Genomic DNA, 19,484 nt, shown 5'->3' on the forward strand with positions numbered 1-19,484 from the left:
TACACAAAAAGGACGATTCAGACCCACGACCACACTAACATAAATAAGAAATGACACACAAAGCCCCATTTCTGAACGAACCGTCCATATTAAACATACGTCATCTCAACACATTCACACTATGCAGCATAGGTGCATCTCATTACAATGAGGCACTATTAACCGTTCAACCGCAGAAAAGGCTCCATATTAACAGTGAGTGCGATCCTCCTTATTACATATCCATATTTCTAACGCTGAAGAACAAACAAGTCATGAATTCACAATCACGGGTACAAAACGATACGGCTCGGGTAACGGGACCAAACAAACGAACCCGCATGAAAAAAAACAATACACGTCGGCGCCTACAACGCGCTTCTGAAACTCCAGAAGAAAAAATGTCTCGGCTCCAAAAACGCAAAGCTCAACTAACACAGTTACAGAAACGAACCCACATAAACAGACACAATGAACGTAGACGCATGCACCACGCGTCTCAAAGTGCTGCATCGAAACAGGCACCGGTTCAAAACGAAACACCTCCTGTCTCAGACATACAGAAACGGCAGCGAAGGGACAAAATAAATAAACGCAGACGTCTACAACGCGCATCTGAAATACCCGAAAACAAGCAGGCAAGGCTCCAAAAACAGAAAGCTCAACTGACCGACATACAAAAACGGGCAAGGCTCAATACAAACAATGCACGCCGTAAACTACAACGGGCTTCTCACACAGCACAGGCAAATAGATTACAGCTCCAAAACAACACGTCCCAAATACTGGACATACAACGACGCGCCTCTCAAACGGCACAAGCAAAAGATACACGTCACGGACATCAACGACAGACACCTGCTAAACGCTTGCGCCAGTTAGCTGACAACGCGTTCAATAATGAGTCCACTATTCAGGAAAACTCATTGGGATTAATGAATGCCATTTGCAATCATTGTCATTCACTTAACTTCCCTGAAGAAACAACTGGCAATACAAGTAATGAATTTACACGTTGTTGTCAAAAGGGTCAAATTACACTGCCTCCTTTACATTCATATCCTGAATATCTACAGAAGCTTCTAACTAACAATGTACCTGAAAGTAAAAACTTTATGAACTGCATTAGATCCTACAAATCGCTATCCACTATGAACATGAACAGTAGCAATGCACGTGACATCCGTCTTGCAAAACTTTTAATTATTGATGAATGTACAATGGCATCCAGTCAATTACTCAACACCATTGATAAACTTCTACAAACGTTGATGAATAATAATATTCCCTTTGGAGGAAAGGTACTTTTATTAGGAGGAGATTTTAGACAGTGCTTAGCTATTGTTCCACATGCCATGCGCTCAGCTATTGTTCAGTCCACCTTAAAATACGCAGACAATTGGCATCGCTTTCAAAAGATACAGTTAGTACAAAACATGCGATGTCCAGATCCAGATTATAACAATTGTTTATTACAACTGGGAGATGGTACACTCACCAATACAGATGGACTTCACCCAGATATTATTACAATTCCTCAAACCTTTATCTGCGACGACTTAGTTACAGAGATATTTGGAACAGCAATCTCATTAGACCAAATACCCCTTTTAACACAACACACTATATTATGTCCAAAAAATATTAATGTGGATCACATAAATAATCAAGTCATTACATTACTTCCTGGAGAGACACAACTCTTTCTAAACTCTGACAAAGTTGACTCTGATGACGACAATGACCATCTTCATTTCCCCTTAGAATATTTAAACACTATTAACCCAGCCGGATTACCACGACACAATCTTAGCTCATTCATACATCACGCTCTTTGTCATTTCCCAACACCAGGGGTTGGCGAGCGAAGCCCTCTAGTATATATTATATATATATATATATATATATATATACAGTGGAACCTCGAGATACGATCACCTCTGTATACGAGAAATTCAAAATACGAGGAAAGTATGAGCGAAAAATTCACATCTAAATACGAGCATTGGCTCGCGTAACGAGCCACGAGCCAGGCTGTGGGTATAGCTCGCGGCTTAGCAAGGGGGCGTGGTAGCAGTTGCGAGCCGCGATCTGCGGTGTCTGCGTTTCTCACTTAAGTGCACAGGTGGGAAACTGCCCACATCCATGATTGTTCCTGTGGCTGATGGGCTGCAGCTGCCATGTCCTCCCCGCATATATAGAGAAGCGCGAGCAGGTTAAGGGGGAGAAAAAGTAAAAGAGAGAGAGAGAGAGAGAGAGAGAGAGAGAGAGAGAGAGAGAGAGAGAGAGAGAGAGAGAGGGGGGGGGGGGCAGGCAGGCAGGCAGGCGAGTGAGTGCAGGTTCGCGTGTAGCTGAACAGTGAGCTGAACAGGCTAGCCAAACAGCTGAAGCAGGACGGTGTAGAGAAGGTCAGCTGCATTAAGAGTGTCTCGCCTGTTGCAGAGCCCGCAGGTGAGACGCTAACAGAGAAGAAGCACCGGGGATTGTCATCTGTTTTTTAAAGACGGCATCCTTTTGACGTTTTAACCTCGTGTTAAAGGATTGTTATTCTTGTGTATTTTAAACCTCCACTTCACAACTGTTTTAAGGATTATTTATTTAAAGATTTATTGAATGCTCTACTGCACTTTGGACACCTGTTTTGATTCTTTTAATAATCAGTTCTATTATTTACCAGTGTTATTTATTAAAGGTAGACTACAGTATATATAATTTATCAGTGTTATTTGTTAGGAAAATTGATTTTTATGTTAATATATTTGGGGTGCAGAACGGATTAACTGGATTTTCATTATTTTCAATGGGGAAGTTTGTTCTAGATACGAGAAATTCGCTATACAAGCTCAGTTCTGGAACGAATTAAACTCGTATCTAGAGGTTCCACTGTATATATATATATATATATATATATATATATATATATATATATATATATATATATATACATACAGAAGGTATTGGTGTTCAAAGTGGATAACTTGAAACCCACTTCTTCTAAAATGTTCTCTCTTTGCTAAGATGTGCAGGAATTCTACACAATGCAAAAATTGTATAATTTTCAGACAATTAGTTATTAAGTTTAAGACATGAAAAACAATTTTCCATTTTTCACAGACATACACACACACACATACAGCATGCTAAAATCAACATATCTCAAAGATTTGAATATAATAGACTTAAAATCTGAACTTAACTCTATAGCAAATTTTTGACTCCATCAGCAAAATTCCATTTAAAAATGGAAATAAAAAATAAACCTGATATAAGCCTTATTAAACATAAAAACGTTATACATCATAAAGACATTTACTTTAATTCTTACCCAAAAGCACAGCATATCTTTTTAGCTCTGTCTGTTAAGAGAAAAGAGTACTTATTTAAATGAAGTTACAATACATTCAAACATCAAGACATTTGTTATTCAAATATAATAATGGGACTCTGTGACCTCAATGACTACGTCTCACTTGCTCCAATAAAAAAAAAAATGCGATAAGTAAAAAAAGGACTGTGTTAACATAGCCTTGCACTCACACATCTTACACAGGTTTGTCCCCATTTATTTCCATTGTACAAAGTTGATAAAAATATTCAACTTGACATTATTGTGTTGTACACAATTGAAATAAGGCAAGCACACTCCATAAACAGTGTACCAAAGATAAATAAATTTGCTGCAATAAATGCTTGCCTAAACAAAGTTTTTCTAATCTTGAAACAACAACAACAACAACCAGCTAGTCTATCATTTGGCTTTTAATTCATTGTAACATTACAAAAAAATTCCAGTAATTTTACTGGTGAATGTGCACTTTAACAAATATACAGAGATCCCTGGACATTGAACAGATGCTGTATGATATACTAAAAAAAAGTTTTACCTGGGGAGTTATTGCTTTTAGTGCATAATCAAAGATTTCCTTTGAAGTTTTGGGATCTGCATGTAAACAAAAACAATGATGAGTATCGTGAGAAAACCAGAAGACCATGTCTTGACATTTTAACAAGTATTCTGTGCTTATTGTGTGTTCTTTTTTTGTGGGTTAAAACATATGTATTCTACCACAGAGCGCGAGCCTGGATTCACTCCCAAAACACAAAATGAAAAACTAACTCAATCCAGACCCTTTCACTGTTGACTTGTTTAGAGTTTAACTCACTATAATCAAGAAGTACTTATTGAAAAGCAAGCGTAAAAATATGAATCTATCGGTAACCTGGAAATACTAGAAATTTACAGTATACATGATACTGCAAATGGGCCATGTGCTGTGGCATCCACTTATTTATGGCAGCAAGTTAACATTTAATCTTTTTCTCATTAAAACTGCTAATGGCAGGTATGTACTGCCATCTAGTGGATTTGCAAAAAATGAACAACAGCAGAATTTTCAATGTTCATTGAAATCGGTATTTCAAATCTTGATCTTTTCTACATGCATAATCAATAAACCAAAAATAGGCTTAACCTCATAAAGTTAATAAAGCAAGAATATTTTAGCAGTCAATATACATTTTATAAAGCAAATAAAGCAACAAAGAAAATGTAATGTAATAATTATGCTACAAAAACCTCACCTTCCTCCATTGACTTTGTAAAATTGATCATAAGAGCTGTTAAGCCTTTTAGACATCCAGCTACTACAGGAAGCTTGGGTTCTCTTGTTGCTGAGGTCATCTAAGACAAGACATAAATCACACCAAAAAAAAAAAAAATGACAAAAAGGATGAAGTTTGCATGTAAATTATTATCAGAAATTAAGGTAACATTGGCAGAATTCAATTTATTTGGCAAGACAGGAAAATGCAGTGCAATATTTTAATTCATGTTACACATCCATTATAATTTTAAATCATTAAAGCAACAACGAAAAACACTGTCCAGATTCTTGAATGTACAAAACAAAAATCTGAATATTATAGGGGAAAAAAAAACACTCCTTTAAATGCTTTACCTTAAATTAGACAGAAAGTATACTGTATCTAAACAACAAATGCAGCACAGAGTTTTGTTTTTGTTATGGACAACAAAGGTAAATGAAACAACAGAGGTTTTGACTTCAATCACTCTTCATAGCTGTTATCTTCCAGCTGAACTTTAATAAAAAATTTTATCATAAAAATTAAAGAATGACTCTTAATGACAAAATAATTATATCAATAAAAAGGCAGCTCAAAATGTGAAAATTTCTTTCAGTTCATTGTCATGGTGAAGCCAGAAAATTAAATGTGGATGTATGTAACAGCATAATGCTTTAGAAAGAAGATCATAACCCAAATGTAGCTTGTAAAGTTTTATTCAATAATATATCCAAAACAATGCCAAAGTAATTATTTCAATAACAACACTAAACTTTAGGACCAGTAATCTACCAGAAACTGTTTGATATAAAAAATGTTCTAGTTAAAATGAGTTCATTACTTGAATGCAAAGCTTTTAAACCTAACACAACTGATCGAAGGCGGCGCAGTGGTAGCGCTGCTGCCTCGCAGTAAGGAGACCTGGGTTCACTTCCCGAGTCCTCCCTGCGTGGAGTTTGCATGTTCTCCCCGTGTCTGCATGGGTGTTCTCCAGGTGCTCCGGTTTCCTCCCACAGTCCAAAGACATGCAGGTTAGGAGCACTGGCAATCTTAAATTGTCCCTAGTGTGTGCGTGTGTTCCTGCCTTGCGCCTTGTGTTGGCTAGGATTGGCTCCAGCAGAAACCCATGACCCTGTAGTTAGGATATAGTGGGTTGGACAATGACTGACTGACTGACAATTGGTCAATTTTAGACACCTATTCTAACTTAATCCATCCATTTCCTAACCCGCTTATCCAAGACAGCAGTAGCATATCCCAGTACTCAGATCAATTCAATGTAACTCATCCATTCATGGTTTTTAGGATTTGCTTAATCTGGTTGAGAGTATGGAGAAAACTATCTGGGCAGCATCAAGCACAAGGCAGAAACCAGTTGTAGATGAAGTACGTGTCAATCAAACAATCACTCATACAGATAGTCCTATATGCTCACTCCTGGCCAATTTGGAGTCACCAGGTAATCTCATTTGAGACTATGGGAGAAACCCAAGTACCTGGAGAAAAATCCACATACACACAAGAACAACATGCAAAGTCCACAAAAAGTATGACCAGGCTGGACTGAAAGCACAGTCCTGGTATCGCAAGACAACAGTACTAATAATAGCGCCATGATGTTGCCCTTAAGTTAAACTTAATTCAGGTTACTTTATTCTTACAAATTGTAATTCCACTTATAAGCCTAGTATGTAATGCATTTAAAAAAGAATTTATACACATAAAAAATTCCCTCTGGGATAATAGAGTCTACAAAATTTTTTCAACCTAATACTAAAGATACTTAAAATTTCTTTACACTAAAAATGGTACGGATTGAGGTTAAGTGTTTTTTGATGATTAATTTATCAGACATTTTTGTTTATAATAATACAATTTCAATTTCAGTCAAAAAAGAGAAATTAGCTGCAATATATAACAGAACTGAACCACAATATTATTGTATTGTGATTCAAGCATCAAGATAATATTGTATCATTGAATCCCTGATAATTATCACTTCTATATGAATCTTTTGCAACATTTTAACCTGAACACTTGGTAGAGTTGGTAGACGTCTCATTAAAAATAAAACAGAGCACTACATTTACCAGTATCCTTTTAAACTTATTTTTAAACTTAACAGGGAGCCCAAACATGATTATTTTCTTCATCAATTCATCAAATCAATCACAACTGTGCATTAACATTTTCACATAAATGTTACTGTTTTAGTTTGTCTCATGCTAAATTTATATTTACTAGGTTTTTTTTTTTTTTTTTTTATACCTCAAATATCAACAACATATTTAACTTGGCCAGACATGTCCAAACTTTTGCATAGAACTGTATTTTGGCAGGGCGGCACAGTGGCACAGTGGGTAGCGCTGCTGCCTCGCAGTTAGGAGACCTGGGTTCGCTTCCCGGGTCCTCCCTGCATGGAGTTTGCATGTTCTCCCAGTGTCTGTGTGGGTTTCCTCCAGGTGCTCCGGTTTCCTCCCACAGTCCGAAGACATGCAGGTTAGGTGTACCGGCGATTCTAAATTGTCCCTAGTGTGCGCTTGGTGTGTGTGTGTGTGTGTGTGCGCACCCTGCGGTGGGCTGGCGCCCTGCCTGGGGTTCGTTTCCTACCTTGCGCCCTGTGTTGGCTGGGATTGGTTCCAGCAGACCACCCGTGACCCTGTAGTTAGGATATTGCAGGTTGGATAATGGATGGATGGATGTATTTTGGCAGCACCTCCTCTTTAAGACATCTTTATTTGCCTCTGCATAAACCATGATAAAGAAAAGGAGGAAATGTGCCCACAAAAGACATATGTGAAATGGGAGGACAAATGTGAAAGGGACAATAGCCAAGGGCAGCTTACCTTACTCTGTCAGTACTATTATCTTTTCTTTCAAGCATTGTGGATTAGAGCTAGCGAGACCTGAACATATAAGCACTAACCTGTAGTTTCAGTTCACTCAGGTAAGCACGGTACAGTTTATCAGAGCTATCCAACATGTCACTGGGCTGTACCTCTGCCAATATACCCAGTAGCTCATACACTTTCTCTAGAACTAGAATGAAGGGAAAAAGAAAATCAACAGGAAGAAAAACAGTGAACTCCATTAATGGTGATGAAAGATTTCAGAGCTTAAATATCTCTGCTGGCAGTTTAATATTATACAAGATGCAAATGTTAAAGGATTTTGACAGTTGTATTTTAAGCATTTAAAACAGGACTTTCCCTCTTTCACTCTCTTGTAAAGGCTGGACTAAAACACTTATCCACAATTAGTAAAACAAAAGATCATTCTGTCATAAGTTAGAAAAATATTGTGAATGAATTAAAAAATTTAACTAAGTGAAATTATTTAAATAGGCATTAAAAGTTATGGATTGCAAATATTTTTTCATGTATGCTGCGTATTGTTAAATCAAACTGTACAGTGCATCCAGAAAGTTTTCACAGCACACCACTTTTTCCACATTTTGTTATGTTACAGCCTTATTCCAAAATAGATTAAATTCATTTTTTTCCCTCAGAATTCTGCACACAACACCCCATAATGACAACATGAAAAAAGTTTACTTGAGGTAAACTTGAGGTACACTCACTCCACAAACAGACACACTGCTGATGGCTGCGCCCAAGAGGTCATTACAGGCCTGGATCTTGGTTTTTATCCAGGACACTCACAAGCCCAGACACTCAGACTTAGGGGTGGGCGGTATGACCAAAATTCTATATCACGGTATTTTTCTAAATTATCCCGGTTTCACGGTATTCGACAGTATTTGTTTCCCCATGCATGAGTGGATGTTAACCACATTTTCCACTGCAATTACTGGCTAAGAATAACCTTTTCCACTGTCAAGAGTATTGTACATTGTACAAAAAAAAACATTTTAATGTGCACACAAGTATTAATACAGGTTTGCATTGCCCCATAAAGTGATAGTTTTCAAGGGGGTGGCACTAATGGAGAAGGTATCACATTGCATGACAGATGCAGTCAAAATATAGAACCTTTTTATTGAACAAATTTTGCAAAAACAAACTATAATTCTGCCCAGAGGGGACTGGGCGGTCTCGTGGCCTGGAACCCCTACAGATTTTATTTTTTTCTCCATCCTTCTGGAGTTTTTTTTTGTTTTTTCTGTCCACCCTGGCCATCGGACCTTACTCCTTTCTATGTTAACTAATGTTGTCTTATTTTAATTTCTTATTTTGTCTTTTATTTTTCTTCTCTTCATTATGTAAAGCACTTTGAGCTACTTTTTGTATGAAAATGTGCTATATAAATAAATGTTGTTGTTGTTGACAACATATTTTCAACCATACAGAGAGGCATTTAGACTTAGTAAAATATCCAGAAGTGCTTGTCAAAAATTGTATTGCACCGAATATGTCTTAGAAAAGGAATAAATAGTAAATATTTTTTGTAAACCAACTACACTTTCTGTTAATGTTAACAATCTCTGTCCACTGACACGTTAAAGTGACTTTTTAAACAACTTTATCATCATTAAACTGCATAATATTTAAACTAATAAATAATAACAATAAAATAAATAATAGTATTATTACTGATAGTTGCACTATTACTTCAAGACTTCAAGCCCTGGTGCATTACACAGTATTCACCAAATTAAAATAAAATACAACAAGTGCAACTTGGTGATGACATCTTTACCAGCTGAACCATCATTTAGGCAAACTGCATTAATATGGACCTTGCTTCAAGCTAAGCTATACTGGGAAGAAAAAAACAAACTATATGTCGAGAACAAAGTCAACATTTTCACTTTATTCTCGTCGTTTATGTTGAGATTAAAGTCGACATTTCCACTTTATTCTCATAGTTTACTTCATAATTAAAGTAGAATGTCGTAAACTAAACTTCTTCCTAAAATCAATGTTTAATCAATTACTTAATTTACCCTGTCATAAATTAATGCAGCACATTAAATGCTTTGTGTTACGTTCCCCGACCCAGTGGTTAATCACTACGCTTCTTAAGCAATCACCATACAGAATCCATTCACTTCATGATATTCCTGCTTTCTGAAAATTTAGAATGCTAAGATAAATACTTGATATCATTTTCATGATGAAATGCATTAAAGCAGGTATTGCACATGCACGGTAGTGAGGCGGTAGTGCTGCTCCCTCGCAGTAAGGGGTCCCCAGGTGTATGTTCAGTGTAGAGAACTTTATGGCAGGTGTGACGAGGCTCCAAAAAATTGGATGTATGAATAGCTATTGCATAGGTTTAACTTAAATATTGTGTAAATGTTGGGTTTGTGATCTGCTGGTCGGAGACACGAACACAGAATTCAATGCATGTTCTTCTGAGCAGGCTATCTTTATTGCATGCATGCTGTCTCTATCTGACGTAGGCTACCAAAACCCCAGTTCCTATCCTTCCTTTTTCTTTCACCACATAACCAATCACCACATGATAAACGTCTTTGTGAAATTAAAACTAGTCATAAACTTAGCCCACGGAGTGTTCAGAACTTTAAAAATATCTTCGTTATACATGTTTAATTATGCCATCCATTCAGAGTTGCACCCATCTCTGAACGAATCACTTAACACAAAGCATTTAATGTGCTATATAACTTATGACGGGGTTTGAGAAAATCTAGTAAATTAAATATTCATTTTATGATGAAGTTTAGTTTACGATGTTCTACTTTAATGACAAATTACGAGAATAAAGTCAAAAGAATATATTCTCGTCATAAGCGTTAAGATTAAAGTGGAAATGTCGAGAATAAAGTCAAAATGTCGTTACACTATTACACAGTACCCAGGTACATTACACTGTATTGAAAACAAATAAAACAAGTACAACTTGGCTTGCAGTATTATCCAGTAGTATAGAAACAGTATTTACACATCTGACCTTTTAAAACTAAAGCATCTCCAGGCGACAGATGTGACTGCTTTTTTTCGGCTCTCTGTCCATTTTCACCGCGCGGCATACCTATGCTACCGCCCACTATTTGGTGGTGTAGCAGTGAAAAAGAGTCCTAGTGCAACAAATCTGTGTTTAGCGGTGTAGAAGTGAAAAAGGTCCCCACTTGAACAGTTTCCCGCTGCGCCACGTTCCGAACGTCATTTAGGCAATTTAAACCGGTGTTGCGGTATAAGAAAAATCCATATCATAAAAAAAATAAAAAACGGTTTTCGGTATGAACCGGTATACCGCCCAGCACTACTCAGACTCCTCGCTCAGTTTCTCTAGCTCCCCAATCAGAGCCTCCATTGACTCCGTGAAGATCACAGCATCGTCCGCAAAGTCAAGATCCGTGACTCTTTCTTCACCAACAGATGCCCCACAGCCACTGGACCACACAACCTTGCCCAACACCCAGTCCATGCAAGCATTGAACAGAGTAGGAGCAAGAACACACCCCTGACGAACCCCAGAATCAACTGGGAAAAACGCAGAGGTCCTGCCTCCACTCTGCACAGCACTCACAGTACAAGTGTACAGCCCGGCCATGATATCCAGCAACCTCAAGGGTATCCAGCGAACCCTCAGGATATTCCACAGGGCAGCTCAATCAACTGAGTCAAACACTTTACGAAAAAAATCGACAAAGGCTGCAAAGAAACTCTGCCAATGTTCGCATTTGCACTCCATGAGAACCGTCAGTGCCAGGATGCAGTTGATGGTAGACTTCTTAGGTGTAAAACCAGACTGTTCTGGTCACTGGTAGGTAAGTGATTACAGATCCTATTGAGGACGACCCTAGCAAGGACCTTACCTGGGACCAAAAGCAGTGTTATCCCCCTGTAGTTGCTGCAATCCAGGCGATCACCCTTCCCTTTCCAGACAGGGACAACAAGTCAGTTGGGATGATGCCAGCCAGCCTTACCACCAGCCTAGAGAAGTTCACCCCCTGGAAACAACAGATCCCTGCAGCCTTTCCTCCTCTCAGCTGGTTCACCACCTGTGCAATCTCAGTGAGATTGGGTGGTTCACAGCTAATTGGAGGATCAGCCTCAAGAAACGTGGACCCCGAGATATCCAGCGTTCTAGCTGGAGAATCAGCTTGGAACAACCAACTGCTCAAAGTAGCCAGCCCAGCGGGTCACAACTGCAGTGTCATCCGTAAGGACCGTTCCATCAGCGGCCCTGACTGCTACTCTCCTAAGAAACTGATTTATTTTACTGGTGATTTTAGCAATCAAACATTTAAAATTAGCCATGGGAGAACTATTAGTACTATGCTAAATAATTTATCATTTTTTCCATAACGTATGGCTTCAGATATTGAGTTGTCTTTCTTACCTGTGTCAGCAAATTTACTCTTTTGAACAAGATCCCCATAGAATTTATTGAAAATGTCTGCAATTTTAAAATCCTGAAGGACAGTGGAACCTCTGCTGTCATAAAGCAACTGTTCGATGAAGAGGAAAACAAAATTAAACTGTAGGTAAATGAAAAATTAACCAGAAACATTGTTTGCAATTTCATTACTCGTTCCTACCTTGAGCCAATGCAAAAAATAGAAAACAAATGTATTATTACAAACTGGATTTTACTTAAAAGTGCCAAATGAAGAAAATGTTAAGAAAATACTTTGTTGCTTCAGTGAAATGCAGAGCATGAAAAAGATTGCTACATAAAGAACACACACGTAAAGAAATGCACAATTCTGTAAGAGCTATAGAGACCATAAACTGTGTAACACAGAAATGCATACACATCTGGTAGATGAAGGCGGCATTTATTTATTAGAAGAACAAATGATAACAGAGAATATGCTACAAACAAAACACATAAAATGAAAAATACGCCACTGCTAAAAACATTTCTCCTAACAAATGTTTAAACACATACAAACAGCACAAAAGCTTTCTATAATATGTGTTTTCTTAATGCATGTGTTACAGGTGCAAATGAGAGTATGTGCTGTTGTAGATGTGACATTATCAACACATATAAGCATCATGAAAAAAATGCACTAGTCTAATAGGTTTTGAAATAAATGCATAAGAGAAATTCACAGAAGTGGTTGAAACCTGGAGACTTTGGCAGGAACTCGACTAAAATGGAGAAATGCATGGCTCAGATGAATAAAGCAAAAATAGGAGCAACATCTGAGGTCACAGCAATTAAACAGAGAACTTTCACTAGTTAGTCCTATAACTGGTCTTTATGGCTTACCACATTTTCAAATTCAAAACATCAAATACAACAATTTTTTTTAAATTTTTTATACATTAACACAAGATATTCACACTACCTTAATAAGAAGATCCAAGGCAGAAACTCTGCTTCTTGCAGCTCTGTCTTTAGTATAAACAACAAGGCAAACATCCTACCAAAAGAATAAAATGAGTCAAGTAATGTACTGAAAATATGTGAACAAAGCATAACTGTTGATTTAAAGGCTTGCACTTCAAATGACAACTGCTGCTCATACATATTATGTAATATAATTTTACAAAGGAGTATCCTTTGTTAAAACATAAAAATACCAAAAAAACATAAAATAACTGTTGTGTTTAAATTTCATCAATGTACACACAGAAGAAAAACACAATATATAAACATAACTAACCACAATAATTCTTTAAATATTCCTGAATATGCCTGTCCATGATGTGGTGTGTAAATAAAGGACTTTAATTAGTTATATTAAATCTTTCTTTTCAAGTCAGTGGGTAACCGATATTACATGCTATTTGAAATTGGAAAAAAAATCAGATTCTCATTTAGAGGATCTGTTCAAAACGTTTTTAAAACCTGTCAGGATCTATTCAATAACATTTTAGAATAAGCATTATATTGGTGAGAAGGACACCTTTCCCTCTTTACTACCGTACTCTCAAAGTTTTACTCTGGCTTATTTGAATTTACATGTATTATTTGCTGGGGTGGGCTGACGCCCTGCCCGGGGTTTGTTCCTGCCTTGCGCCCCATGCTGGCTGGGATTGGCTCCAGCAGACCCTCATGACCCTGTGTTACGATAAAGCAGGTTGGAAAATGAATGACTGAATGACTATTATTTGTATGGAATGTTAAATTATTTTAATAAATTCAATAAAAGATCCAAAAAAATAAAAATAAAAATAAATAAATCTTTACCAGTTAAACCAGCTGCCAAGTGAAAACCTAATCACAAATACAACCTTTACATCTAAAATAACAGGAACATTTTATCCATTTTTGTCTTCTGGTTTTACAAGTATAAACCTTCAATGTTTTCAATGATGTAGAATATACAATATAAACCTAATGATTTCCAGATAAGCACATTTCCAAATTAACACAAAATGGCAGCTAGATATAAAATTGTGTAGCTAAAAATATATAAATGATAGCATTTTCATTTTAAAAAGTCCAGAGGAAACAAGTACTTCCTCAACTACACACTAACCATTATCAAGAAGTAACAGTTATCACCTCTTATATTTCACTCAGGCTAATATAAGAAGATCTAGACCATTTTTGTGGCAGGTGGAAACAAAAAGTGGCAATACTTTGTAAATAAAAAACTGTACTATAAACTCAGAATTGCGTAGTTTGTCATTACCTGCCACTCAGAGTTGTGAATTGACAGTGACTTGTCAAATCAATTAAAATTCTCAATTTGTAATAGTGTTTTGTGAATCAATTCAATTCCAACTAATAACACCTGAGCCTTTTTCAAAAAAATTATTTTCCAAATAAGTTAATATGTCTGTTTCTATAAAGTAATCCTTAATAGACTTCTATAAACCAGGGGGTTTCAAACTGGGAGCTGCAGCAGCCCTGCTAAAGTTGACGTTCTTAAACTAAATAACTAAGTGAAATTTTTGAGACTAAGAAAAAAAATTACATATTCTTTCTTTGTTCTAAATATGTCCTTTTACTTTATTTACAGTGCAACAATTGTATTTTTCTCATATCAGGTATCATTTTTTTTATTGCAGGGGTTCACAAACCCCAGGACACCATCCATCGCCTCATTAGGAGCATGACCCGACGTTGCCAGGCATGCATACAAGCACGTGGGGGCCATACAAACTACCGAGTATGATTTTGAGTTGCTGCAATGAAATTTCAGCAAAATGGACTAGCCTGCCCCATCATTTTTTCACTTTGATTTTCGGGGTGTCTTTGAATTCTGTCCTCTGTAGGTTGATAATTTTCGTTTCCATCAAACGATGTGGCATCCTTTCGTTCCTAACACATTACCCAGTCCATATCAGTATAGATATCCAGCAGGATTTTTCTTTTCCCGTAGAGATCTGATGTGTTTTCAAAGTGTTCCTTTAGTTTTTTGAGCAGTTTATAAACCCAATACTGCAATCTTGGATCTCGGTTACTGCTAACAGCAGGATTTGAGATAACAGTAGACCTATCAAAATCAAGGTAAATGCTTAACTGCAGTAGACCACTGACACATATGTGATCAAATGTTGTTTGATATCTCCAAACCAGGTGTTATCAACCCCTTTTTTGTCATACACCCCTCCATGAATTAAATGTTTTCAAATACTGTACAACAATTTTTAGGCACAAACATGCTTTCTTAAATCTGTCATTCCTAATTTTGGATTTTTAACAAGTAATTACTGATAGTTTTTGTTTAGGTTTTGGAGTGTGTCTTTTAGGTTTTCTTATGCAAGCTCATTTTTTAATATTTTTTTTAAATGTAAGAATAGCAGTGTGGTTTGACACAGAATAAAAATTGAAAGCCTAAAACTTAATACTTTTAATATACAAAAATTAAAGTTTCAAGTGAATTCAGATGAAAATAAGTATTCGTAACTTACACACTACTTCAGGTCAAAAAAGTGCAAAATAATTCAAAGTTAATGTGCAGACTGACTGCTTCTTGGCTATACTCTTTAGGTTCTACATGTTCCTGTATTTATTTTTAGGAAAGAATGAACGCTTCATTCTATCAGAAAATATATAAAAAATGAAAGTAAAACGATTTTATTTTCTTTATAAATGCATAAAAAAGCAAAAAAAAATTTCTTTTAATCACAATTTTCGTAGTAATACGTGACTAAATGAAATCGTGGGGCGCACATAAATTAAATGATTCAAACAATTTTTGAAACTTGGTTAGCATGGTGGGGAAATGACAATGTTTTTTGTTTTTTTTATATTTTATGATTAACATAGCTATTCTATTAATTGCTTGAATGAATTAATTTATGTGCGCCCCACGATTTTATTTAGTCACATATAACAACAAAAATTGTGGTTAAAGAAACTTTTTTTTTGCTTTTTAGTTCATTTATAACTAAAGAAAATAAATTTGTTTTACTTAATTTGTTTATACATTATATTTTTTACTTTTTAGTTTGGGTTTTTTGCAAATGATTTTTCTTTAATCATTTTTCATGAACGGGAAGCTTTTTTAAAAGGATTACATATCTTCTTTGCAGAATTATTTAAATACTAAAAAGAATTATATTTTGGCCTCTATTTTTCTATTCAGACACTTATAGGAATAGCGCTCAGTCGCTGCAAAAAAAAAAAAAAAAAAAACAGAACGGCAAGCTTACGCCATTACTTCCTCACTGTGATCATCAAGGCTGCTCCTTTGCAAGAGTAAACAAATAAAGTCGGCATGCATATTTACTGACTCCACTCACTGGAAGAGGCAAGTGGGAGCAATCCGATATGTCTCTCACTTGAATGCTCCTATATCGCAATAATATTCTCTCTCCATCATTGTTACGTGTGCGTTAATTAGAATCGCATAACCATTGATTACTGCGAATTTTGTTAAGTACTGTAATTGCATCAGTTTTGACAGATTATTGTATTGTCATTGATACTGAACACGTATGCAAAATTTGAAGAAATTCGCTTCACCAAAACTGGGTTTTAAAATCAGTTGCAACATTTGACCCAGACAAACAACCAGACAGAGGAGTCAAGTTAAATAAAATTGTTTAATAAAAAGAAAGCCTTTGTAAACTAACATCACTAATGTTAATTAACAGTGGAAATGTTATGCAGTAATGATGGATACGTTTATTTTATTATTAATAATGGCTAAAATGCATCTTTGTTCCATATTGTAAATTCTTTTGCATTAATGTTACAGTTTTTACTAATATTATAATAATGATAGTAAACTAAAAATGTTTACCAAAACTAAAAATATTATAATGTTGGCGGACTGGACCTGAGCAAGAGAGAGACAGCAGAATGGAGTGGAGAGTTCTTGTTGGGGAATGGGGTGGGAGAGGAAGATCACACTCACTTGTTAAGAAGATCTTTTTCGCAAAAAAAATCCTCATTTTTGAAGTGTGGTTTCGAGGTAGTCTTGAAGCTGGCATAGTTGGGGGTGGAGTTACCTCAGACCCCAAGTAGTGGAGGAAGACTTCAAATTGGCATGGGCATTGGACAATGAATGAGAACAAGGTGGACAAATTGGTAGTGAGGTCTCGCAATAGGACCACCAGGAAACAGAGCGATGGAATTGAAGCAAAGCCAAATACAGAAAAACAGGATCGGCCACTGTGGTTTTTAAGGGCCACTTTATTACAGTTTTGTGTGTGTATGTGTTTCCTTAAGAGGTACTCCTGTACCACATAGCTGGCAGAATCACAGGGCTAGTCAAAAGTCTTTGATATTAAGACTACTTTAATGCATTAAGTGAAGAAAAATTTTAGTTATACTTATTTAAAATATAACTAGAAAAAGAGTATAGACACAAATTACCCTATTCCCAATTAGCAAAGTATCTCTAAAATAAATCAACATATATTAAAGGAATATTCCATTTAAAAGGACAGAAATGTTTGTCACAATTAATTTCATCATGCTCACAATGGGATGGTACCCTAATGTAAATATGAATTTGCTTTCCTGTAAAAATCCGATTCTCTTCTCTCCAATCCTAATGTAGATTAAAAAATGATCACGAATCAAACTATGTTCTGCCTTCATGATGCTTACTAGAAGGATGTTCAAATAAACTGCTAGTCTTTAACATATTTTTTGCTAGATTGGGAAATGTATTAAACTTACTTCATGAACTAGACGTTTTGTCAACCAATAGGTACCTGAAAATTGATTTTCAATGCATCAGTTCAAAAAATTTAATTGACATATAAGGATCAATAAAAATCGCTAGTTAAATGTAGTTAATCTAACCGACGAGATCAGCAACTTCAGTCATCAAGTCTGACATATCCTCCAAAATTTCTTTAGTAATGCGAGGTAACTGCATGCTTATAGCCAAATAACTTGCTGTTTGACAGAACTTGCACTTGCACAAAGACTTTACAGGTATGGCGAGTTCATCAACAATCTCTGCCATTTATTTTCCTTATTCCATTCTGCAATGGTACAACAAACACGAGACTTGTAACAGACGTGCCAAAACACTCACATTCCTTATTCCTTGTGGCTGAATTCTATGCATTTAACCTCTGGCTGAGAGCTCATTGGTTGTCAGCACACACACACCCCATAGGACAAAATCAAACCTGCCTGACATAGTCAGAGCAAGTCAAAGACTGGTCTGACATAGTAACTGGAATGGTCTATCTATATGAATGGTGGTCATGAGAATGCACCGCAACTTTCTAATATCTCTCTATTATAATTAAAAGATCTTTGGTCGAGACGTGATTTTCTTGGAGACACTTTTAACGTCCCGTGAGACAAATGGACAGTTGCTGTACAGGCTTTTAAATGATCGACCCGCAGCGCGACATGCAGATCACACAGCACGGCACAAACAACAGCAGCAAGCCAGCTTTAAATTGTATATCCGGTTAACCAAACCCAGGGGTGGGCGAGCAAAGCCAGCAGGGGGCGGAGCCCCCGTACTGTAAAAGAAAAAAAAAAAAAAAAGTCTGCAACAAAAAATCGATGGAAAATTGTGTAATTTGACAGGGTCTTTAGTCTTAAGGATTCAATCTAGCAAAAACAATAATTAAACTAGTACTTAAAAGAACTACTAGCTTAATTAAACCACCAAATCCCATGCCTTGAACTGACATAAAAGGAACAATAAAAATTGCAAGATTAAGTTAGTTAATCGAACACCTCTACTGCCACTGCTACTCATGTAATTTGACATCCTCAGGGTGAAGGGATCAACAACTCCAGTCATCAAGTCTGACATATCCGCCAAATTTGCCAATGTAATGCAAGTTCACCAAATGCACTGCAGCTTGTTAGTATACTGTAAAAAAAAAAAAAGTCTGACTAAAAATCGATGGAAAATTTTGTATTGTCACAGGGCCTTTAGTCTTAAGGATTCAAGCTAGCAATAACAATAATTAATCTAATACTTAAAAGAGCTACTAAATTGACTACACAGCTAAATCCCATACCTTGAATTTATATAAAACCACGAAATGCCATGCCTTCAACAAAGACAAAAAATGAACTTCTTACCTTAATGTCAAGGCCGTATGTTTTCTCCCATCCTATTATTCGGTTTGTAATTCTCTCTAAAAACGTCATTATGAGCTTCAGAACTTCATCTCTACTTTCACGAAGCTAAAAACATTAAAAAATAAATTAAAATGTAAACAAGAAATATCCTGCTATGACACTTTTGTGTTAAGCAGCTGCAAGTCAGACATACTAAATACACTTACATCATCAATGCTAAGAGATTTTCGAAGGAATAGGAGCAGTCCATTTTCTTTGGAAAAAAGTAAAGAAGTCTGCAAAACTTGAATGAGAAAATATCTATTATTAGTTCAACCATACTGTTTGGGAGAAAAATAAACAGGCCTAGTTCCAAATATGCAGAGGTTTCTGTAAATTATGTGAAAACACTTTAAATAGATAGATACCTTACATTTAATGAGTTGTGCTTTTAAAGTAGCTCATAGCTATGCAAGATAAAAAACATATTTTAGAGTAGGTAGTGGAACAACAGTGGCACTACTGGTTAGTGTACCAATACCAAACCTATCCAATATCAATATGGAGTTTAAACATTCTCCTTATATCGGCAC

General features: G+C 36.2%; 1 protein-coding gene across 1 annotated transcript in view; it reads right to left on the reverse strand.

Annotated features, from left to right (window-relative positions):
- The window catches only part of prkdc (protein kinase, DNA-activated, catalytic subunit), a 280,348-nt gene that overhangs the window by 258,612 nt on the left and 2,252 nt on the right, over nt 1–19,484 (reverse strand). Inside the window, exons 2-9 of the mRNA XM_051928733.1 lie at nt 19,119–19,195; nt 18,913–19,017; nt 12,794–12,868; nt 11,836–11,944; nt 7,490–7,602; nt 4,561–4,660; nt 3,864–3,919; nt 3,305–3,335 (exon numbers count right to left, since the gene is read on the reverse strand). Of these exons, the coding sequence (XP_051784693.1) occupies nt 3,305–3,335; nt 3,864–3,919; nt 4,561–4,660; nt 7,490–7,602; nt 11,836–11,944; nt 12,794–12,868; nt 18,913–19,017; nt 19,119–19,195 (666 nt within the window). The remainder of the gene's footprint in view (nt 1–3,304; nt 3,336–3,863; nt 3,920–4,560; nt 4,661–7,489; nt 7,603–11,835; nt 11,945–12,793; nt 12,869–18,912; nt 19,018–19,118; nt 19,196–19,484) is intronic.

This window comes from Erpetoichthys calabaricus, chromosome 6, assembly GCF_900747795.2.
Source record: "Erpetoichthys calabaricus chromosome 6, fErpCal1.3, whole genome shotgun sequence".
Classification (NCBI taxonomy): Eukaryota; Metazoa; Chordata; class Cladistia; order Polypteriformes; family Polypteridae; genus Erpetoichthys; species Erpetoichthys calabaricus.